Source organism: Podarcis tiliguerta (genome assembly GCF_965153285.1).
Source record: "Podarcis tiliguerta genome assembly, chromosome: 3".
In the NCBI taxonomy this organism is placed as follows: domain Eukaryota; kingdom Metazoa; phylum Chordata; class Lepidosauria; order Squamata; family Lacertidae; genus Podarcis; species Podarcis tiliguerta.
In genome coordinates, this window is record NC_139536.1 from 33,791,234 (window position 1) to 33,816,605 (window position 25,372).

At 40.3% G+C, this 25,372-nt stretch overlaps 1 protein-coding gene across 1 annotated transcript in view; it reads right to left on the minus strand.

Annotated features, from left to right (window-relative positions):
* The window catches only part of BABAM2 (BRISC and BRCA1 A complex member 2), a 125,988-nt gene that overhangs the window by 94,349 nt on the left and 6,267 nt on the right, over nt 1-25,372 (minus strand). The window contains exons 3-6 of the mRNA XM_083434536.1: nt 23,580-23,656; nt 16,008-16,102; nt 4,867-5,061; nt 3,579-3,653 (exon numbers count right to left, since the gene is read on the minus strand). Of these exons, the coding sequence (XP_083290662.1) occupies nt 3,579-3,653; nt 4,867-5,061; nt 16,008-16,102; nt 23,580-23,656 (442 nt within the window). The remainder of the gene's footprint in view (nt 1-3,578; nt 3,654-4,866; nt 5,062-16,007; nt 16,103-23,579; nt 23,657-25,372) is intronic.

Consider the following 25,372-nt stretch of genomic DNA (forward strand, 5'->3'; position numbering starts at 1 on the left):
GAGAAGGAAGAAGAAGAAAGAAGAAGAAAGAAGAAGAAGAATGAACTGAATTGAGAGGAGCATGGGGGGGAGGGTGATAAAAAAATTGAAATTGTGCACAGCATAGAAGATGACTACAAAAATGTCTGGATTTATGTGGACTTTTGGGGCTGCCCAATAGTGATTGTTCCACCCCTGTTGCCTCTGGCTCCTTTGCCCCCTAAAAAAGGCAGCCTTAAACAATTTGTAACAGTAGGGAGAGTGAAAACAACTGAAGAACTACGGGTGAGAGTGCAAGGAGTCACTCCCATTTCTGAATTATTTTAATTACCAGGGAAATAAAGGACTTTGGGAGAGTGGCCAATACCCTGACCCAATTATCTATAGAGTGTAGTGGGAAGAAAAAACAGGACCCCAATGTTGTGTGTTGTGTTCCCAGTTGCTTCCCAACAGCCAAATACTCTGAGCACTCTACAAAGAGTAAGGTTAAATCTGTGACTCGTTGACCATCAATATCTTTTCCAGTTCCACTGTCACTGCTACACAAAGGCTTTGCTTGTCCTTGCAAAACAGAGACAGCCAAGACAGTGGTCCCCTGCAGCACGGATGGATGGTCCAGATCAACCATGCCTTCAGTATCATGGGCCCAAATTTATGGAATTTCCAATTGTGGTCAGAGAGGCCTCCTCCCTGCTGACCTTTTTATAGTTTTTTTATAGTTTTAACTGATTTTTACCTTTTCCATATTGTATTTTCTGTGCATTGCTTAGAGATGACTGTAGTTAAGAGGTCTATAAATCGTTTAAATAAAATAAACAAAAATGTTTGAAAACCTTACTGCCCCCTCTCGAATATTTAGATGAAAAATCTGGCACTATAATAAGAAACTGAATAAATGGTGTTGAAGTGCTCTGATGCTTTGTCCTTTATAAGAACACAAAATACAGGATTTCAGAAGCAAACATCAGCCAACCTGCGTCAACGATTTTTGGATGCCTTGGTACACAGGACTCAAAGGTTTTAGGAGTTGATCCAAACCATCTAACGTCAACATATGGCTTTCAAATTGCCATAAACCAAACCCAAGAGGAAATGGTAAGCATATTGTTCTTTAGCAATAATGTTGCAAGACATTAAAGTGGTGACTCTTTAAAATTCCCAACTTATATAAGCCTCAGATTAATAGTTACAGTAAATCAAACAGTAAATCAAGTATTTAATTTCAGGCAGAAAAATATATTAAAATTTTATTGCACTTCTGGGTATTCATTTCAGCAGTCATAAAAGCATAACTTATTTGATAAGGCTGCATATATTTCTTTGAGTTGGACTGCAGACAGCATGGTTCCAATCAGTTCTCAGCAATTACAGTTGTACTGACTGCATAAATACAATTTAGAAGAAATAGCAGGGGAAAGATATTTAATTTCTGAGGTTCTTTAAATTGTTGGACCTTTACAACTGCTGAAGAAACAATACAGTAAAAAGCTCCTTCCATGAGTTATTTTCCCTTTGTGAAACCATCCAAAATTAGTATCTACAAAATGTACAGGTAAGGTGGCAATAGTACCCTGTACATATAGAAAAAAATTATTGAAGTTAATTCACTGTACTCTTCTAGAACTGACCCCATACATTTGTAAGACAATTAACGTGAGCTTTCATTATGAAAACATGCACTCCCACACATTATTCAGTTGGAAACACTGTTTGCACACTCAATAAACTCAATTCATATAAATGTGAAGAGTTGTTTGGACTATAATACTTATCGCTTAATTATTTCATTCTGGAGGTGAACAGAAACATTTTCAGTGTCAAGAATTTACATCTTACCCAGTACAATACCCCAGATTATTTCCTAAATATATATTTTGCCATCTGATTTCCTAACACTGATTTCTGATAACAGCTTAACGCTAGCATCTTCCAATCTGTGTTTCAACAAAACACATTTCCTATCACTTAGATTCTACAGAATGAACTTGCTGGAGATGCCAGAAGTGATTTAAATTAAATAAATTAGAGCTCAAAACTATGCATATCTATTCAGAAGTCAGCCACACTGAATTCAACTGGGATTACTCTCAGTAGAGGACTATAGACTTCGTGTCAAATGAGCACTGACAGGAATCCAGTAGTCTTGGAAGATTACAATATGTGTCCAAAACATGGTGAAACTTTGCCAGCTTTCCCTTGTTTCTTTCATCATTGAAAGGATAGCTTGCATGCAGTTTACCAATAGTCCACGAAAGCTTCCAAGTGAACTAAAAAGGCTTCAAGAGCTCTCTTCAGACCCACTCCAGAGGCTCACCTGGTACCAACCCTGTCATCGTCTCAGCGCCAGGTAAAGACATTTTTGTTTTGCCCGATATTGGGGGCAGCATCATTTATATGATATTGCACTGTTAAATCTATGAACATGGAATTTTACTTCCAACTTAATTATTGATCTTTGGTTACATCTCCTCATTTCAGTATAACATATTCTACCCAGTGTATTTTTTCATAAATTCTCCATCACCATTAGCTCTCAGGCTGATTTGCACGCAATGCCAAGCCATGGTTTAGCCCTACATGGATGAGCCTCAGCAAGTCAAAGCACAGCATCAGAGTCAAATGATTTCCCCTTCTTCCACTTGCATGTCTGGGAGCAGATTTTCGGCTGTGTTTATTTTCAGTTTCAATTCTCAGCGTAGATGTTACAGAACCTGGCCTACAACAACTGATGACTACTTCCTATATAAGCCAACTTCATTTTGCACTTAATGCTAAGCCAAGATTCTTTGAAATGGGAAGAATCTCCTCCTGGTCACACAGTGGGGAGATGAGTGGGCCTGATGATTCAACTGCCTTTGCTGTTGCTTGTCTATGTAGTGCTTAACCATGGTTCAGTGTTACATGTGAACCAGTCCTTTTGACAGTCCTACTGTGTTTTATATTCCTTCATGCACTCTCCCACTCCTCCTCCACCTCTGCAGAGTTGTCAAGCATACGTTTGGTAATTATTTAAATTCTGTATATTCACTCCCTGTTTACTTAAGGATATATTTAAAAGTGAACAGAGGCAATTTCCTTGGCTCTAATTCAGTAGCTTGAGCTGTAATAACGATAGGAAAGTTCCTATGGGCACCTCCCCCTCAGTTGGCTTGCTGATGCAATGACTAAATTTCAAAGGCTTAACCAGACTCTTCTGATTTTAAGTCTAGTCAGATATTAGGTGTCACGCTGAAAACTAGTAAAGGCCTGTTTGTAAATTTTTTAAAGACTGTATGCTCACTCTGGTAATTAAACTCATTTCATTTCTTCTTTGGGAAAGTATGCCAAAGTAGACAGCAGGGACCAGAAATGAATGTAGAATGAATTTTGAAGTGTGGCTGCAGATAGTCACTAATCACGTTGGAATCTGAGTCCAATCATCAGTATTATCCAAAATCATTCTAGTAGCAGTGCCCCCATGCACAAATTAAAAACATATTTTTAAATGCTAGACTATCACTTGTTCCAAGCAGATTAGAATAATTTGAATGCCGAATGTCTCATCAATTCAGATTATTCCACAGAATAACAGGCTAGCTAACACCGTGGTGAATCATTACCTTGAGAAGGTAAGTGGGGATGTTGCTGAAGTCCACCGGCAATTTCAGAAGGAAACGAGCTGACAATTCGCCAGTCTGTCAAGTGAAGAAAAAATAGTGAGACCTATGCTGAGCAATATCACTGTACAGCAGAAGCAAGAGCCAGCATTGTACATCAAACTTTTTGGAAGTTTCCTAATGCTTTCCTAACAATTTAGAGAGCTCACTCTAGCCATGAATGAAGCCAAGAATATATTTATAGTCCGTTCTTAAACCAAAACCGTTCTTAAACTGAGGCGCACTTTCCCTCATGAGGCCTCCCGTTGCTGGTGCCCTTCCACCGGTTTGGCTTCCATTATAGACCGAGGTAAAGTTCACAAACTGGGACACTACTTCTGGTTTTGCAGAGTTCGTAAACCGAATCGTTCGTAAACAGGGCTGTTCTTAAACCGAGGTACCACTGTAATTATATTAGACTAGGTACCCTCCAAATGGTTTTTATTTATTTATTTGATTGATACTGTAAACTCTCTCACATCATCAGATAGTCCAAGGGCAAATATGTCATAGTTAAAACAATTACAACTTACATTTAAAAACAAAAACAGAAAGTCAACAACAAAGCAGCAGTGCACAGAAATGCAGGAGAAGACGAGAAATTCACACAACAAAAGGCCCGAATAAAGACAACTCCCATCAGCCCTAGCAAACATGACCACTGGTCAGCGATAGAGGGAACTGCAGTTCAACAATATCTGGAGAGCAGATCATATATTATGCAGCTAGACCTTCCACATTATACTCATCATTATCTGATAATACTTTTTGCAGAGACAGGCTAAACTGAGTTGAAGCATTTGTCTTCTTTGCTATGTTATTCCAACACCCATCTATGAACAGTCAACCTAAAAGAAAAACTCTGAAGGATAAATGTACATCAGACGGCACTGTGCAAACTTCAGCCCAGTCAGTAATTCGTTTTCATAGAATGGGGGGGGGGGCAACACTTCGACCCCATCCTCCTGAAAGTGGTTGCTTGCCAGTAACTGCTGCAATCCTTTTCTCTACATCTGTTTGCCTCTAAATTAGCAGAGCAACAGAGTTAAAGAACAAAAGAGGGAGTAGACAGCAAGGACGGTAAATTGAGGTCAAGGAAGTTAGGCTGAGGACAAGGAAGGTAAATTGAGGACACCTCACATACTTTAAGAGCCACACGCCTAGCACAAATAACCTTTCCAAATCAATGGTTACAGTCCCCATGAAGAAAGGATTTCTATATTATTTTGCTAGTAGACTTACGATCACTTACCCAGTTGTTCTTTTTGCCAGCATAAATTTCCATGTTTTCTCCATACTGAGGTTCTTCAAGCAATGTTTGATATTCAAACATGAGGCGAGAGCTCTCACGTAGTCTGCTGCACTGGAACTGGTGATATTGTTGAACAAGTTCTTTTACAACAAGCAGCAGGCATTCTGGGTTTGAGGGATTCCATGAGGCCAAGTTCTGTGTAATGAATTGAGACAATGACCAAGTTAATTCATGAAGATAGGAATACTAATACAGTGGTACGTCGGGTTACAGATGCTTCAGGTTACAGACACTTCAGGTTACAGACTCCGCTAACCCAGAAATAGTACCTCGGGTTAAGAACTTTGCTTCAGGATGAGAACAGAAATCGCATGGCGGTGGCGCGGTGGCAGTGGGAGGCCCCATTAGCTAAAGTGGTACCTCAGGTTAAGAACAGTTTCAGGTTAAGAACGGACCTCCAGAACGAATTAAATTTTTAACCCAAGGTACCACTGTATACTGTATACCTGTATACAGTGGTACCTCTAGTTATGGACACAATCCATTCTAGGGTGCCGTTCGCACCCCCAAAAGTCTGCAAGTAGAGCGGTGCTTCTGCGCAAGCGTGGAGCTTGATAGAGCACTTCTGCACATGTGCGAAGTGTGCATGTTCGGAAGCCGAAAAGACGCAACATGAACCTAATGCAACGCGAGGTATGACTGTAGTTGCTTTTTCACTGCCTGACCAAGGAAAGGTTTCGAGTTAGACCAAGCTGTAGGACATTCCACTTGCTTAAAAGAGCAAGTGAGTTAGAAACTCAAGTCCAATGCCTGCTAAAATGAAAACTTAGGGAGAATACAAGACAGATTAAAAAGATTTATCTCTCTCTCTACCTAACTGAGGCTATGATATTAAAGATAAACTATGTTAGGAAGAACCTGCAGTGACATTATACTAAAGGGAGTAATTTACTTTCAGCATTAGAAATTCAGAGAAATAAAGTGATCTTTGCTCCACTGTCTCCTATAAGGCCCTAGACAAGGAGCACTGAATTTATGGGAGAAACTAGAGTTTATTCAAACTTCCAAAGATAGGAAGGACTCAAGGACAAAAATAAAATATAAGCCTAAATGTTTAAAAGATAAAGTAGAATTAGGTTCTATTGACAGTGTGACATTTTATGGAAAGCTGGAGAAATTGTCTCTTCAATATCACCAAGGAAGAAGATGAACTCTAGACAAAATGCTGGGCCGTGTTCAACTATAGTAACTTGTTGCATTAGCGGAAGCCAGCACAAAGATTCCTACTATTGCAAAGGGACTTCTTACTTCTGCCACTCCCATATATATTTCCCAAATCTGCTTCAAAAAGTTGGAAAATCCTCCAGAAGTGTGTGTGTGGAAATCACATGAGAGATTGTTCTGTCAGGCAAGTAGGAACGCTTGAGCTAATGGTACAATCTCCTTAGCACTCAATTGAATACAACACATTATTATTATTATTATTATTATTATTATTATTATTATTACTACTACTACTGTTGCTGCTGCTGCTATAGTGTAATGCACATGGCACTTTGCAGAGTAAAAAGAGGACAGGTCCTTGCTTAGAAGTGCTTACAAATATAAATTTTATTAGAAGGGGAGGGCATAGGAGGGGGGAGGAAAGTATGGGGAACAGGCAATCAACATGAGGAAGTAGGCACCAAGGCTATTTTTCAGTTACACATTAAGTACAGGAGATGTCTGGAATCTTTCAGTGCGAGAAGGCCTGTGATCCTTGCCACATGCTGTGATTTAAGAACTGGTAATTAGGTGCAATGGCTATCGAGGTGTTGTACAGATCAACTGATCAGAAAGTTCACTTTTATCAGATTTTGTCAGCTAAGCCCACAGCATATCATGTAGGAAATCAATCTTGCATCACAAGGTCAGAAATCAAGCAAGCAGACATGTTCTGCATAGTTGCTATTTCCTTTCCACAAGCCTTTAAGCAAACAGCTTTCCCAGAAAGTTGAAGGATGGAATGTGCCAGTAGCGGCTGACATCATTTTAATGAGAAACGGGAATGCCTTCTCCCCCCACTTTTTTCTATTGTGTTGCATCACTAGTATTGTGTTAAAGGAAATGACCAACGTTTTAATAACTGTCCTACATCGGAGTGGAGTATTTTTCCCAAGCACTAATGAGACAGAAAATCACACCCATATATGCTTTTTTAAAACAACTAACAAACATTTGGGGGGGGGGGGAAGCAGAAAGAGGAAGCCGTCATTTGTTCTTGTTCCGACAGCAGGGTTATTCTTGTCAAGCTGAACAATATTGCATCAGAACAGAGCTTTCAAATAGCTTCACCCTAACACATCAGTTTTAGACATAAAAATCATCTCACAAGATAACTGTTTTGTTCCAACATTTATATTTTTTTTTAAGTAAGTCATAAGAGAAAAATTACTTGGAGGATAAACGAAAATGATGTTGAATCTGATAATGAAGTACAAACACATAAGAATCAAAGTTGGGGGGGAATCAATGAGAATCTTTATTTTATGTCAGACTTCTATATTTTAAACATTTAAGTTAAGTGTCTCTTTGAAAAAAATATCCTGGTTTTAACTGAAGTCAGAACTTGAAATGTCGAAATCTGCTTTTATAATCCGAAATGTATTAACTTAAAAACTGCTTTTCCATATAAAAAGAACAAGCACCGGTGGGTGTATGTATAAAGATGAAGGCCAAGCATTACTGGGCAAACCACCAAGCCTTGTTTCTGTAGCGTTCTGGACAATTAAGATAGTCTTATCATCTCTTTCTATACAGAAAGAGAGACAAGCCAATGATCTGTTAATTTCACAATTGTTTCCCTTATCTAAAATGACACAGTTTTGTGGCACAAGAGTCATGTGGGCTGCATGGCTAAAGGTTCTGCTTATGCCACCAGGAAATAGAAAGGCTCCATGCTGCTGCTGCAAACCAATCAGTTCAAATTGTTATAGGAACCAACTACTGCGCACATTTCTTCAGGAAACACATGATTTAAAACAATTTTCTTCTGTCTTTTTCATGTTGATTTAATTGGCTCTGATTTAAACAAAACGACCCTGTTCTTAAAACGGTCATTTAGAACTACCAGCTTATCAAGAGATTTGCGACCAGCTGCAAAACACAGAAAGTTACAGAATAAACATGGCAGGCAGTAGGGAGATGACTTTCAATGAGCTCCTGTAAATCTAGGGCGGCGGAGCAGGAACGCACTCACTGTATTTGTACTATCCCCTCCCCACTGCAGACAACCAAACTTGTGCACATTTTTTGGCCCCGAATATTTTGGATCCTAGCCATTACATATAACTAATTTGTTTTTGTCAAAGTAAATCAGAACAGCGGTCAGGCAGAAGGAAAACATAACACTGGAAGCACCATTTCTTCATGTTGTCAGTTCTTATAGCCCTTTTTTGCCCAATCTGCACACAAAAGTCACACTATACTATGTCTGGCCGAGGAGCCACACACACTCTCCTGACTACACTCACATAAAACCCACCCTTAGAAGTGTAACCTCAGTTACTTATACTACCGTTCTGCATCAGGAACCAAAGTAAGGTACAAACTGCAACGAGAAACATTTGTGCCAGCATCATTATTCCAGGAAGATGAGAAAAGCAATGGTACCAGATACAGGTTAGCACGGTTTCCCGATCTTCAACACAGAGAAATACGGTATAGCTGATTGAGCAGTACCACAGATATGGCAACACACACTGGCAGAAGCATCCTGCAGATGACTACCTTCTTTCCTGGCACATTCTAGGACAGTATGACTGAAGACAGTTTTTCTGCCTTTACCAAATGCTTTCAAGTGGGTAAGATTCCAGGAAGCAATCCATCTCTTGAATTCATACGCTAATATTAAAAAAAGGAGTAAAACCACGAGTTGGGTAAAACTTTAGTTAGCTATGTTTCACCAGACTTCCATTTCCTTAAAAAAAAAAAAAAAAAAAGGAAGCTAGGCATCACAGTCACAAAAGACTATCCTCCTTTGATGTTATACAATGGAGGTCGCCAACATGGCACCTGACAAGTGTCAGTGTGTCCACCAGTCCCTCCCATGGTGCCCACAAAATAAGGTTACCAGATTTTTTTCACTGAATCAGGAGACACTTTTCAACTTCAATGGATTTTGTATGGGGACTGATGTGTAAATCCAGGGACTGTCCCCAGGAAACGGGGACGTCTGGTAACCTTACCACAAAAGGTCTCAGTAAATATCCCCTTGAAAATCCACAGTGCACAAGAGACAGTTTGCTTTTCTACTCAGTTCCTGTTTGTATTAGCTTGGCCTCTCCTGCACTGAACATGCCCCCTTAAACATGGTATGTTTCAATGGAGAATCCACCCTCTCAGCAGAGGAGAGCAGCAAGGATTTTCTTTCTGCAAGTTGAATGACTGGTTTTCTATCCCACCTTTTCCTCCAAGGAGCTCAGGGCGGCATGCATGGTTTTCCTCCTTTTCATTTAATTCCAAGAACAACCCTATGAGGTAGGTCAGGCTGAAAAGGCAGAGACTGGTCCAAGGTCACCCAGTGAGTTTCATGGTTGTGCAGGGATTGGAGCCCTGGTCTCCCAGGTTCTCGTCCAACACTCTTAACTATGAGTGAGGGAACTGCCAGAAGGCCCTCGGAGCTGGACCTCAGTGTCCGGGTAGAATGAGGGGGGTGGAGACGCTCCTTCAGATATACTGGACCAAGGCCGATATACTGATGAATTAAAAACCATCAAGGTTGGAAAACATCAGTGTAATTTCTGCCTTTTATAAACATACAGCAGGTGAGGAAGTGTATAGTGACAAGTCTTAATTCATAAAACTATATAACATTTGTATGGGAGAGTACAGCAATTTTAGATTTGAAATGCTATTTTAATGCTGTTCCGATTAATTGCATTTAATACCTATTTTACTATGGGTCGCCAATCAAATATTGCCATGCCACCAATTTAACAATATTTTACTACAGGCATGTGTTCTATGAAATAGAAAATATTCTGGCATGTGAAGCAGCCTACCATTGGGTTTGCTGTTGCATGAGACCATGAAGAAAAGTCAGAAGGAAAGGTTGCTTGGTTCTCACACTTGTGGGAGCTGCAACACACAATCACACACTATATTGACACCCTCTTTCCTGCTCAATAGTGATAGTCCCCACATGTCTTTTATAGTTGCTTCTAGAAGACATTGAGGCCATTTGGCCTATCCCTTGAGTACAAGGATATATGCCATTAACTCCTCCTTATATGCATGCATACAGTATTGTTCTCTGAAAATAATTGATTTTAATCACTTACTTCTTAATATATCTGTTAACTAACCAGGGGTTACACTGAGTATCTCTCTCTTTTGGTTCTATTAATACAACAGTTGACTGCAGTCAGGATCAGAAAACCCACTCTTTACCAGCGAACAGGAGCAAAACGCATTCCGTGGAAGACTAATTGCTGTTTGTTTTGATTCAGCATTAAAGAGCGAGTTTTCCTGGGGACAATAGTGGGACATAAACTGGGAAAAGATAGAACCTAGAATGCATGTAAGGCAAAAGGGAACCGTGGACGAGCCCTATGTTAGGCAAAGAAGGATTTTTGGTATAAATATAGAAATATTTACTGAGCTGAGCAACTGTACCTTTGCCCTGAACAGGCAGAGGGTTGGACTAGATTATATTTGAGGATCCTTCCAACTCTATGATTCTAACATCAACCAAAATATCATGTGCACAAACAGCCAAAGATGTCAAGCACTTTCAAATCCTAGTAATTTCAAGCAAAGAGCGTTCAACATATGCTTCTTCATACCTTCAAGGAGGCTTAAAAGTGCTCAGCTGCTTTGGCTATATCATGCCCCAGGTTTCCAGATACTACTTATTTTATTTATTACTTTATTTATTAAATGTACATATGTTCCTATATATGCATCTTCCTAAGCAGAATTACCTGGAAGTAACACAATGAACTCAACAGGACTTTCTAACCATGTGCACTTTGGAATGTTTCAGATTACATGAGAGCCCGTATGGAATTTATTTATTTTTAAATATTTATTAATACCCCGCCCTTCCTGGTTTAAAAACCGGGCTCAGGGCAGCTAACAGCAAATATAAAATATTGATTAAAATGCGACTTTAAAACAGCATAAAATACAGCATAAAATGCAGCAACAATATCAATAAAATTCAAAAATTCAGGGGTCATTTTTTTGGGGGGGGGGGGGCGGCAACCCAGTCGGTAGATATCAAATGATCACCAGGCCTAACTGCCCAAGTTGGTCCTACTAGGGCCAGCAAGGAGACCAGGGAAGAAGTTAAATGTGGGTTCCCAGAAAGGGTTTCTTCATAGAAGAGGAAAGGGAAAAAGGGAATAGAGGATCAGGCTAATTCAAATTGGTTAGAAACAATTAACCACACCAAATACACAGTAGAGAAGTTCACATATGCAATGACAAGTTGCGCATCCATCTTATACAGACAAAATACAACCATGCTACTGGATCTTTTATTTATTTTGATTTCCAGCCCACTCCTATGGCTTTGGAAAGCATACTGAAGTGCATCCCCTCTAGCCTCCACTTTTTAAAAACCACTCAGGGCAAGAAAAGGAAAACTGAATACTTAGAAATTATTGCAGCTCAATCATAGTGAGAGAGAACAGTACTCCATTCTAAAAGGAAGCAACCAATATTACTTATTGCTACCATGCCGGATGACACATAGTTGAAGTCCTACAACAACTGACTTCAGCAGAACTGCTGCCTGCCATCTCAACATGCTTGGCGACCACCCATTTCAATCAGCTAGTTTTGGCTCATAGGATATTTAACCAGCCATTAGAAGTCTAGATCTGAACTGTCAAGACAACGCTTGTCAGGATGGAGCTTGTGTGCCTGTAAGACATCTTTCCCATACATGTGGTATGATCACTTTCTAAAACCAGGAACAATCTGCATAAGATGCAATTTGTTCCTGTCATTAAGAGAATAAGCAAATCATTTCTTAATTAAATGGAACTTGTTTTTCTTAAGAATGTGCTTAAAGCATCCAGGTTGCCGGAATATCTTCCAGGAACGTGACTTTGAAGAAGACAGCTTGCTACTGTTTTTTCTGGCTGTACTACAGAAAACAGCAAGATCTTCAGTTGGTGCACTGTTTTTTTTGTGTGTGTGTTTTTTTTAAGGGAGTATAGAATTAAGTGCAATAATTGTCAAGGAAATAAATGTCAGGAAACACAAGAATCAAGCCCTTGATAGCAGTTAATAAGATTAAATTTATGCAGAGCCGTTCTTCACAGATTAATTGCAAACACTGTACAAGTTCAACATGTAAGCAAAAGAGATTTGCTATAAAAGGTCTATCGAAAACATTTTATTCTGAAGCAGTTTTGATATGTACCAATGCTCATAAACCAACAGAAAAATACGAATATTTATCTGATAACTGTTCCATTCTCCATCTATTCAATCACCTGCTCAGCCACAAGCATTTGTTTCCACTTATATCCAAAGTGTCCACTTCACAGGAAGTATCAGAATCCGTTTATATGTTACAGCTTTAGGCATACATTTAAAATATTTAAACATACACCTGAAATGTAAAAATGTGAAAGTTACAGACAGGTGTTTGCAAACACCTGTAGTTGGCAGGCACACCGGTCGGGGAATTAGGATAGGCCAACCCTTTGGCAATAAGAACATAAGAGCAGCTCTGCTGGGCCACACCAAAAGCCCATCTGGTCCAGCATTTTGTCCCCAATAGCAGCCAAACAGATGCCTATGGAATGCCCACAAGCAGGACATGAGCTCAACAGCACTCTGCTGCTTATGTTCTCCAGGAACTGGTATTCAAAAACATACTGCCTCTGAGCCTCAAAATAGTATTCAGTCCTGACTAGTAGCCACTGATAGCCATATTCTTCATGAATTGGTCTAACCTCCTGTTCAGCCGTAACTACATCCCATTGAAGCAAATTCTGTACTGAAAATCTCTGTGTGAAATAGCACCTTCTTTTGCCCATCCTGAATTTCGCTTCATTCAGCTTCACTGGACAATCCTGGGTTCTACTATTATGAAAGAGGGAGAAAATTGTATCTGTATTCAGTGTCTCCGCACCAGCCATAGTTTTTATGCACCTCTAACATGTCCTCGAACCTTCCCGCCCCCCATAAGTTCCCTTCCTCATAGAGAATTACTCCAGCTCACTGATCCTTTTAGTTGCTCTTTTCTGCAGTCTCAGAGTCTCTGTGTAATGTATGAAAGTAGCTCTGAATATACAACAAATTATTTAACATTCAAATTGTAACCATGCAGTGTGTCCCCTTAAGTGTACACAACAAACAACTGGCTAGTATTTCTTGTTCTCATAGTCCAAAATAGACTTGATCAACCAAACTTATACTTAAAAGTAATTGCTATTCACGTACAGATGGCAACCATTTTCTGCATGCTCAACTGATGAGCAACCACCAAGTGGCCTAGCTCCTTTTGGACCCAGAAGATGGGCTCTCTATAGATGCTTGCAGGGTCCAGGAACAGAACCCCAGCACAAAATGGTCGCCGCCTATAAATCAGCTTGCCTCTAAGCAAGCAGACTTTGGATGAAAGTGTAGATGAGAAAAGTTTTACAACTTCTACCCCAATACAACATATTATTGGTTTCCTTTTCCAATTATAAAATGTCAAAAATCAAGGCAAACTGTATTGCTATATAGGGGAAAAATCAAAACAAAAAGGAACCCCCGTAAGAAAGATATTTCTGTTCCAAGTAGAACAGAAGTTACAAACTGAAAAAAAAAATATTTTAAAGGGGTTTAACTACAGCTAATTATTTCCTAAATGACATGCACTAATCAGACAAATTACATGTTTTACTTGCACATTCGCAAGCAGTTACTTTCTCTCTGGAAAAATTCTTATGGTCCAATAATTAGAACCTAAAGGGCACAGAATTGCTAATTTCAATGATTTCTCATTAAAAAATGAAATTAAAAGGCAGGAATTAGAAAGATACTTCTTTTCAACTTGCAAAATGTGCTTCTAGGAGACTCCCTGCCTCCTAGCTAAGCTTCAACATTGGCTGCATACACAAACTGTGGCTTAGCATAGGGCAGCTAAACTACAGCCCTCCAGCTATTTCTGGATTAGAACTCCCCTCCTTGACCATTGATCATGCTTCCTGGGGCTGATGGGAGTTGGAGTCCAACATCTGGAGAGCCACATGCTAGTTACCCCTTGCTTTGCACTACTGTATATGGATAAAACTACTGCATTTATATAAATGTATTACTTGGATGAGGCCAGATCCTTATCTCTAGCCATGGAGTAGTTTCTTTTCATAATATAAACATAGTTCAACAAAAACATTTCCTCAAGGGAGGGATGATCTGTTTACCACCTTAGACAATGACATCCCTTTTTTTTTGAAGGGCTATCCATCTAGCATACTTGATTCTTGCATCCTCCCTCCCTGAAAGCATGCCTATCCTTATTACAAAACACACACTTAAATCTTCAGCTTTCAGAGTGTTGCCTAACATGATGAAACCTGGAGTACACCTTCACTTCACGTCCATGCTTCAAGGTATTAATACAGAACCTCACCCTCACAAATAGTACTTTCAGTACTATAGAATTAGCCCTTCTTAAAACCTATACAATGTTTATTAGAGGGAAGTCTAACCTATTATTAGGCCCACAGCAAGGCGTTTTACAATGAGAGGGCTAAGACATCAGATGAAACATCTCCCATGGCCTCTACTTCTAATCTTCCCGAATGAATACTGTTCCATGCCTTTGGTCTCTACGACTCCACTCCCTGGATTGCAAGAGATGGTTATGTGGAAAGAGTTCCTCAGAGTTCCCCACTACAATATCCGACCCATATAAGAACTAAGCCCTTCTTATCCTTGAAAGGCCTGCTGTCTCAAGGCAAGAATGTTGCGGTCCACAAAAATGAAAAATGGATTGATCATGAAAGGCAGAAAAGTGACAGTGGAAGTCCAGCTCAATAACAGTAGCAGGAAAAACAGATAACTCATCAGAAAAGGAAAGATTACAATGTGATCACTTTAAGGGCCATGTGGCAGCAGATTTCTTTTTTTTTTAAAAAAAAAAGGTAGAAGTATTGAAAACCCAGAGGAATATGCAAACTTTTTCAGCAGATGTCACAACTCTGTCAGGCAATGGAAGTCTCTCTCCAGGATTGTAGTTTTTAGCTAACCGTAATGTATTCTCTGGGACGCGGGTGGCGCTGTGGGTAAAAGCCTCAGCGCCTAGGGCTTGCCGATCGAAAGGTCGGCGGTTCGAATCCCCGCGGCGGGGTGCGCTCCTGTTGTTCGGTCCCAGCGCCTGCCAACCTAGCAGTTTGAAAGCACTCCCGGGTGCAAGTAGATAAATAGGGACTGCTTACTAGCGGGAAGGTAAATGGCGTTTCTGTGTGCGGCTCTGGCTCGCCAGAGCAGCGATGTCACGCTGGCCACGTGACCCGGAAGTGTCTCCGGACAGCACTGGCCCCCGGCCTCTTGAGTGAGATGGGCGCACAACCCTAGAGTCTGTCAAGACTGGCCCGTACGGGCAGGGGTACCTTTACCTTTAACTTTACCTTTAATGTATTCTCTACGAAAACTAACAGTTACCACAATTATTCAATTGGTATGCTATAGAAAAAATGACCAACTATTGACAGCACCCTGATTCACGAAATTTAGGCAAAATCTAATTTACATTAGGATAATAAAAGAACGAAAATGCAAGACTGAAAATCTTTGTTGGGTTTGCAAATTTCAGTTCAACTTTTTTTAATTGGTTTTGTGCGTTTTCAGCCCGCTGCTGCAACCAATAGCTGAAGGTACTTATTAATTATAATTATAATAATTCAACCACATCATTAGCAAAATGCAGTTAAAAATACAGAACACATTATAATACAAAGAATCCACCAACAACAATTAGAGCAATAAATAAGCAACTTAGCCCCACCACCAAATGCCTGCCAGCACAGGCAAGGCTTGCCAATATGAAGGTGGGTGAACACACGTCATTCCAGAGCTTGAGGGCCATGGATAAGCAGCCAAGTAGGTGTCTGTATAAATGACAGCACACAAAGCACTAGAGATGTACTCACATGTAAAGCTGAGGGATCAGGAAGGAACTCAGCATCCTCTCCAAAGATGAAGTCAGGAGGCAGTTCTGGATAGTAGGCATTAAAAATTATATCCCCTAAAACAAGCAGACAAGTAAGGAAATAGCTTAAGTACCACAATAGCAAAGAAAAGTCTATACACACTGACTGCATTCAGTTGTAATGCAAGTCCATGATGAGGCTAAACTATTAGCATTATCTAAAGCACTTTCTGTAAGACAACTTGTATACATAAATTCTATACTTAAAAGTCTCCCACAACTTAGTCCGGAAGATGTATTGGCTCCTTAAAATACTGTTCTAATGGAAAAAATATGTTACTATGAACCTGTCATATAATATAATATTGATGCTACCTTTGAAGACCATTTGGAAACTGCAGTTGGTCTAGAATTATTGTTGATATTTTTATTAACATTTATTAGACACTTTATCTCGTTGCAGGCAACTCAATGCAGAGGTCAGACTAAGACTATCCATCACAGTGACTCCCAACTGGTTTCCAGGCAAGTTGATACATGCAGAGCCACCTGCTGCCAAGTGTGTACCTGTCCAGGTACGCAGGTCATCACCCAAGTCCCTGTTTCATGTTCTGCAACCATAGGCTCGCTTAGGCAATCCCGGTACTGTTTCTTTTATTGCCCTCAGATTACAGAACAGCTTCCCAAGGGAGGCTCAGCTGGCATCCTTTCTGATACAGTACAAGCAAAATGCTTCTCTCTTCCAGAGAACCCTTGAGAAGCAAGGGCTAACCCACTTCAATTGTAACTTTTTGTTCTCTTATTACTTCTTTATGTGTGTTTTTTTTTTTGTTATTTTTTAAGCTCCCTGGGTGCCTTTGAGGACAGAATTAGTCAGATATACATTTTAAACATAAGGAACATATGGGTGCAAGGCTTTGCCTCCCCGCCCCTTTGCCCACATGTATGAAACTTATTTGCTATTCCAATATAGATCAGAGGTTGCCAACCTTTGTGGACCAGTGGGAACATTATGAATTTTGAGAACATGCTTTGGGAGCCAAGTGAGTGTGTCATAGGTCAAGGCTGCTTGGGGGAGGGGAGGATGGCAGAACACAAAATTAGAGAGCACTGTCGGGGTAAAGCTTTTCCCAAAATCATATTTCCATACTAGAAAAGGTTTAGTCTGTTGAATTTCTGCCTGACACATACTGTTAAAGGCACAATAACCCTTTATTCCTCAATGCCAACACTAAATCAAAGCCTAGGCTGTCATCCTGTACCTTAGAGTAAACCCCATTAAACTCTAAGAGATGTACTTCTCAGTAGACATGTATACTAGGGTACTGTAAGTTAGCTATACAGTGAAATCTTAATGAGTGCCTGATCCTTAGCTCCTGCACAGCTGAAGACATGACTAAGCCTCTTTACAAAGTTTTCACCTTTGCCTTTGGTGAGAAGGGGGCAGGGTTCTTTAATATCACCCACACTTATTGTGCAGTAGTATTAGCAGAAAATTACTTTTAGGGACTACCTGATCTCAAGACAATCCCACCACGCTAAAAATGCATCCTGGTTGCTATGGAAAAGGAAGGGCAAACTACAGAGATTCCAAGGACTAGAACATAAGATAAAAGCAGAAAAAAGCACACTAAATGGGAGTAGGAAACAGCAGCCCTTTACAACCCCAGGGACTCCTATTGCAAACAACTCACCAATAACAACTCTTACCCATTGGCTAAAAACACTGTCAAGCAGGAGCAGTCAGGCTGGCTCATTTCACAGAAATCACTTAGAAGGGTACCTGCACATTTTACTTCCTAACTTTCTTAGTAGGAGGGCTAAATGCTATTTTTTAATGAAAGTTCAGAGCATGGATCCCTGGCTGGGGATGCCAGTGAAGACTCTGCAGGTATCATGGTGCCCATGGGCACTGTGTTGTAGACCCCCGATTCTAGATTGTAACTGTATTGTATTTATTACAATTCATTTGTGGTTAAATGATTCAAGGTTACTTGAATCTGAGCCTCTGTTTTTTAAGCATCACTTAAATGACACAGGTGGCACTGTGGGTTAAACCACAGAGCCTAGGGCTTGCTGATCAGAAGGTCGGCAGTTCGAATCCCTGCGACGGGGTGAGCTCCCATTGCTTGGTCCCAGCTCCTGCCAACCTAGCAGTTTGAAAGCACGTCAGAGTGCAAGTAGATAAATAGGTACCGCTTCGGTGGAAAGGTAAACGGTGTTTCCTTGCGCTGTTCTGGTTCACCAGAAGCGGCTTAGTCATGCTGGCTCCTTCAGCCAATAAAGCGAGATGAGCGCCGCAACCCCAGAGTCGGCCACGACTGGACCTAATGGTCAGGGGTCCCTTTAACTTTTTAAATGAGAATACTGCTGCTTCTTATATGGTTGTGCTCTGTTAATTATATGCTTATTATATTGTATTTTCTACTACAAGCAGCTTTGGTTTTAACAGGAAAGTAGAATATAAACATAGCAAAGAATAAACTAAACTACATCTGCAAAGTGCTAATCTTTCTTAATAGATCACAATGAGGATTGATAGCCTTGACAAAATTGGTATTTGATGAAGTTCAAGAGACTACGAAACAAGGACAGACAATAAATCAAAGTGATATAAACGTGCAATTTGGAGGGATTTGTTCACATCTGAATACCAAGGAACTTTAAACAATTAGGGAACAGTGTAAACTAGCTATCAGTTTCAATACAAGATGCACTGTGTTGCCACAAAGTCAATTCCTAACACTGTAAATTCAGTTTTCCCATTGACTTCCAGGGAGAGAAAAAGTCAAAACAGCAGTACTTCCCAAATGCCAACTGATTAACACACCAGAATAAGCTACCTGGATTTGAAGTATGGCAGCTGTTGTGAATGATAATTTGGAGGAGGAAAACTGATCTCTTACAAAGAGGATGTAGTGGTTAGCCGCAAAGGAAGTAGGCACTTCAGCTTGTACTCAGCACCAATCTCACAAGACAAAAGCATGAACACTTCAAAATGTTCCTGTTACGACATTCAGTGACCATTTTTCATAGAATTATTCTGCTTTCAAAAGATAACAGCCACACATCTAGCAACAGGATGTTTGGTGTTCCTGTACACTGTTGTCTGCTTATAGTAATAATTTCCACAAGTGCCAATTATGAATGTCCTTTGCCCATCAAAAAACATTTTGTTCTGAACCACAAACAATGTCATTCATAATGCTTCCACATATTAACACTTTTCATCTGCTACTTATTTGCAGCTATATTCCATCTATATTTGCATGGGTTTAAATATGCATTCTCAGCATAGATTGCCATTTTTCATTTGAGTAGATCTGACTCAAAAAAACTAGCTGCCAATCTTGCTGGATTTGTAAAGAGAGGCATGTGTAATATTGGGAAGTTTTTATATTCAGCAGACCATAACACTGAAATATATTCTTTCTCGGTACTGTTGCAATTCTATAAGGACCCAACAATAATCATCATGGGGCAGGTCTCACCTGTTGCTTTGTAATTGTTTTAACATTTTGTTCATCACAGTCTTGTCAACTCCAACTTCACCACCATCCTGTACTGTAGGCTAGGTTAAAATGTCATATAGACAGCTCCATGATGAACAGGGTTTGAACTGAGGTCTCATCGTGCCTCCCTGTACAACCCTGGCTGTTTTGTGGTTCATATATATATATAGATATATATACACACACACACACACACACACACACACACAAATGTTTTAAGGCACCAGGGGTGAGAAACATGTGACCTTCTAGATGTTGTTGGACCACAACTCCAATCACCCATTGGCCATGCTGGATGAGGCTGAGAAGTATTGGAATCTAAGTAAGTATGAAGAACCATAGGTTCCCCAGGCTAGTTTAAGAGCAGTACGACTTTTAAAAAAAATCATGATGTCAAATCTTTTTCTTCATCGTATATATCCAAATACATGGAACTATGCCACTGGAATTTTACCTGATATCACAGAAAAAGCCTAATGTTTTGTTTCAGACAATTCAGATACCTTTTTGTGACATATGTTAAAAAAATTCATAAATTGCCTAAATAATTATTCCTTTTCAGATATAATGCAGTTAGGAAAAAGCTGCCACCCGAGTTTATGTGTAATCTCAACATTTAAACTGTATAAACACGTACTCTGGATGATAAAACATTTCCTACATTTTAGGAACACATAAGCTTCTATGCTCTACTAAAATACATAGACTACTTGCTACTTGTTTTCCAGTTGTCTTTTACTGACAATTCAGAAAGCCAGTCTCTGCAACTAGTATAAGATGGTAGAATATAATTTTCTTCTTCTCAGCGATTACATGAGTATATATGAAACAGAAAAAAAGCTGCAAGAGTAGCGGTTAAACAATTTACATTAGCTTATAATATGTTCCTCTTGTTCAGATATATTGGTGCAGCTTGCACAGGTCAGAGGCCACCCAGGCACCTTAGAAATAACGTATCATTCTCATTGGGTGGCCATTTAAACATGAATGACAGAGGCTTGTAAACACCACTACAAAGAGACCTGTGCATGTTCAGGCAACTGAGAATGAAGCCCTTGAACTAGGATGAAATAGACGACATATAAGGCTAAGGCAGTGTACACACTAGAATGGTAATACGCACATGTGTCACACAGATCTGATTTTTCCATGCAAGCTTTTGTGCATGTCTGTCAACAGAGGAGCACTTTCAAATGAACTTTGTCTCAAGAGATTTTTGTTTTCCAGCCACACTACTGGGCAGTGCTTTAGGGGCTGCATTCATATTGTGTGCTGTTCTCCCCTTGCCTCAATTAGTACTTCCTCAATCACTCCAAGTTCAGGAAATCTGAGGGTCACTGTGGGAATGCATGCAAGTGTGAGAGCCAGTGTGGTGTAGTGGTTAAGAGCGGTAGTATCGTAATCTGGGGAACCGGGTTCGCGTCTCCGCTCCTCCACATGCAGCTGCTGGGTGACCTTGGGCCAGTCACACTTCTTTGAAGTCTCTCAGCCCCACTCACCTCACAGAGTGTTTGTTGTGGGGGAGGAAGGCAAAGGAGAATGTTAGTCGCTTTGAGACTCCTTAAAGGGAGTGAAAGGCGGGATATCAAATCCAAACTCTTCTTCAAGTATTTGTTCACCTGTGCCTAACACATTTTTTAAAATCTTTTTTTAGATATGGGTTTTCCAATATACCATAGTACACAAAACACTGGGTTTATTAAAAGAATCCCAGTTGTGTTTGCCCCACTTTATCCATCAATTGGGGACTGTCCAAATTAAACAGGGGGTAGGGAGCGATGGCTGCCACTTGGATGAGGACAATGCCATGTGAATGTGAAAAACATGCACACCTCAAATCCACTTTAAACTGCTATGTGTACACAGCCAAAAAGACTAACATCAATGGCTAAACCCTCTTCCACAGAGTAAATGCTGATTTTTTAAAAAAGTGTTTCTACACGAGGTCCAAAGAAGTCACCTGTCTGAATCTCCCACATGACAGCAACTCATGAAAAATGATTCCCCTCATTAATATGGGACTTGGTTCATTTTGTCTATCTGATATATTTTAATAAACTTACCTGGAGAAAGAATTACGTAATGAATGCTAGTGTGTCATGAGGATATTCACACCCTACCTTAAAGCAGAAGCTTGGATAAGATCAGCTTCATGTCCTTTGTATATGAGCTCCCTATGGATATTCCAGAATCTGATAGCTGGCTACCAAACCAAGCAATACTCATGACCGCTGGGAGGAGCACAGAGAGAAGAAACATCATGGTGCATATATAACAGCGAAACTGGTTGCCTTCATCTTCCCCAGCTGCAATAAAACATGCCTCTCTCATATAAGTCTCTACAGCCACAGCAGGCGCTGTAACTCACCAACGGTTTGACCTTACCCTCAATGGCACACTCTCCCATTGTTTCTTGAGAAAGACGGATGCCAACAACTCATTGCCTTTTTAGGAAATGAGCATCGCATTTGGTCAATTGCAGCAATAAAGAAATTAAACACTATACTTGCTCCTTTGTTTCCTGATGCCATTTTTCTTTCATGTGACTTGCACAATTAACAGTTTCAAAGATCTCAATCTAATATAAAACCACACACAGGCAACAGAATGAACTCCAAAAGCGGTAACCCACAAAACCAGATGCTACCACATCATGTAAGATGCCATCTTTAACTCCACTGAATTAGATGTTTCCACCACTGATGTAATAGGTTTGGATTGCATCTTAGGGGGTGATTCACTGACCACTTCCCACTTGCTTTCTCCCACTGACTTCAAAACACTTTCTTGGTTTATGGTCCACTTTAAGAGTGATGGAGTGTGGAGTGTGTGAGAGTGATGTAGTCCAAACTGAGATCTGTCAACCAACGCCTGTACAGAAGAGACACTTACTAGAAAAGCTTCACCATTAGAACAACAACTGTCCACAAAAAGCAACCAAAAAGATCAATAGAATTAGAAACTCCCCCATTCTTAAAACAGAGCCCCACATACTGCCAGAGACTGATGACTGCACAGGAGAGAGCTGAGACCTTTGGAAACCTGCCTGCCAGGCTCAATTCCTCCACCTCCCAGGACTAAGGACCTGGGCATACAACCCTCAAGGCCAAATGCATTCCCCAGAAGGGACTCCACTGGGTTTGCTGCACAGGCAGATTTTTTTTTATTCCCCAGCAGTAACAGGGACAGATCTACTAGACCAACTGCCAGATCATGTCAGCTGCAGGAGAAACGAGCCCTCGCGGTTTAAAAAGACTGCACTGGAGGGGAGACCCGCCCTTCAGTGCCTCATTCAATCTTGCCTCCCCATTCCCTGTACTGCACTCTCTCCTCAAGCCAGGCATTTCTTGGATGCAGAACAAGGACTGCAATGGCTGCTGTCGTGAGAGCCAGTTCCATAAAGCCTGGAAGCTTTGACAAGGCTGATTAACAAACTGGTAAAAGGGAGTCAGTGCACATGCATATTTTAACAGATATAGAAGATGCAACAGAAACACCTCTAATCTGTTTATTTAAAACATGTGTTACCCCACGCTTCAACTTTACAACTCCCAAGGCAGCTTAACAATACATGGGGAGGAATACAACATCATGCTAAGACCATCGCTCCATCAGGGCAATCATTTTGGCTTGCCAGATGGAAAAAAAACCACCCTTCCTTCTCCTGTATGCTGTTCTGGCTAGTTTCCTGATACCCTCTACCCGTGAGCTTATTTCAGGGGACACGGGGGTGGGAGGGAGAAAGCCTCATTGCATGAGCAGTACTCATTGTGCAGGGTTTCTGCAAATGGGACTCATTAAAAATACATAAATAACCAAATGATCAACATATAAAAAAATAAACACATGGCTAAAAGCAACAGAAATGTATTTTCATAAACCACCACAATTAGAACAGAGTTAACAAACATTATCTAAAACATTTAGGGGAATAGAAATGTTTTCTATCAGTCTTGTACCAAATGAAGGTTCAGCACCATGAAAGCCTCCCTGATTCCATACAGGAGCACTTTCCCCGTTTAGTCTCAGAAGGTAGTTGACTTTAAAGTTTGAGCACTTACATTTTAGTGTTTCTCCAGCATATGGAATATGCAACTTAAAGCGATCACAGCTGGGCCCAAGAGTCAAGGACATGCAGCTAGAAGGGAAAGAAGAGGGAATTGAAGGACCAAGATGCACACAATATCAGAGTCTGATCAATGAGCAACACGCCCAGATTAAATGACAAAGGCATTAGATAAAAGCATAGGAAAACCAAAGTAATCAGAAATCTGAAAGACATGATTGGTGTCGGCTTTTATTTACTGTAAAGCACTCAAAGTTTGTAAAGTACTTTAGAAATAAAAACACAGTACAGGATCTCTTGTCCATTCCAGTTGCTCCTGTTAACAAATAAAAAGTAGGAAACTGCTCCTCATCCACATTTCCTTATGTGTTCTTCAATACTTTTATTATTGTTAGCTGCTCTGAGCCCGGCTTCAGCTGGGGAGGGCGGGATATAAATAATAATAATAATAATAATAATAATTATTATTAATGGCTCCTGTCCAAAATGAAAAGAGCAATGGCTGCAACAGTTCCTCCATATATTGCATGTGGACTTGCTTTCTCTCAAGGATAACATCCCCATAATATAATAAAATACCTAATACATACCTCAGATGGCTATTATGGCTGCAGTCCTATGCACTGCCATAGGTGGGAGTTCAATGAATACAGTGGGGGGTTACATAAAAGTAAACATGCATAGGATTCACTTGCCTCTTTAGTAAGCCATTCAATAACCTTCTCAACCCTTTATTAACTGACTTTTATACGATACAAGGAATTATTCTGTGTCGTTGTCACATTTATGCTATAGCCTTGCTGTATTCGGGGTTTTTCCTTGAAGTTTTCATTTATAAATATGTATGTCTTTATTATCTTATATAACATCAGACTTCCTCCCTACCCCACTTCACACATCTGACAAAAAATTCAAAAAGGTTGATTTTAAAAAAACCAAAGCCGTTTGGGGATTCTCTGTGAAGAGCTGCCAATAGGGATGATCTAAAAATAACTCCAGCGTACTGCCATGGGCACCTTTGGCCATGCTCAGTGTCACTACTCACCACTAAACAGTCATCACATGTCCCCAAGATGTAGAGAGGGAGGAGAGAGTTGGCAGTGGATACAGAATCAAAATCAAGCAGTGAGTGACCACCAGTGCATGAGAGGGTTGCACCCCAAGCAGAAACACTGGCCTGTGAATAATTTCCCTCGTGGTCTACCATTAAAGGCTCCACATTTAAGTTTCGCCCCAGCATGGCCCAATATTCTAAACACCTATTCAGACTCATGGACAGATCCATCTTTTGCACTGAACTCCCAACATCCATTGAAACAATCACAAATGCATGACATTTAACTTCACAAGTTCCCTATAACACATCAGCAGCAGATTATTGCTTATTGGACATCATACTGAGCTGTAGCTTGTCATGTGATTCCAATCTTCCTTGTAAATCATAGATTTGAAGAGTGTTTAGCCCAGCCTCATGTTCAGAGCTAGAGCATACCTAATAAAAGGTTGTCCCCACCCCTGTAAGTAATTGGGTTCCTTGTCAAACTGATCTTTCAGGTATTTCTTCCAAGGTCTCATTAAAATCTACCTTCCTATAACTTGAACCCATCAATCTAGTCCTGCTGTCTGGGGCAGCAGAGGACAAGTCTTTGCTCTCTTCATTTGACAGCTCTTCAGACATCTGAAGAATGCAATCATGCCCACTGTCCCTGCACCCTTGTCTTCTCATCTTCTAGATAAACATACCCAGTTGGAATAAAAAAGGTATTTCTGATTTTGCAAATAAACCAC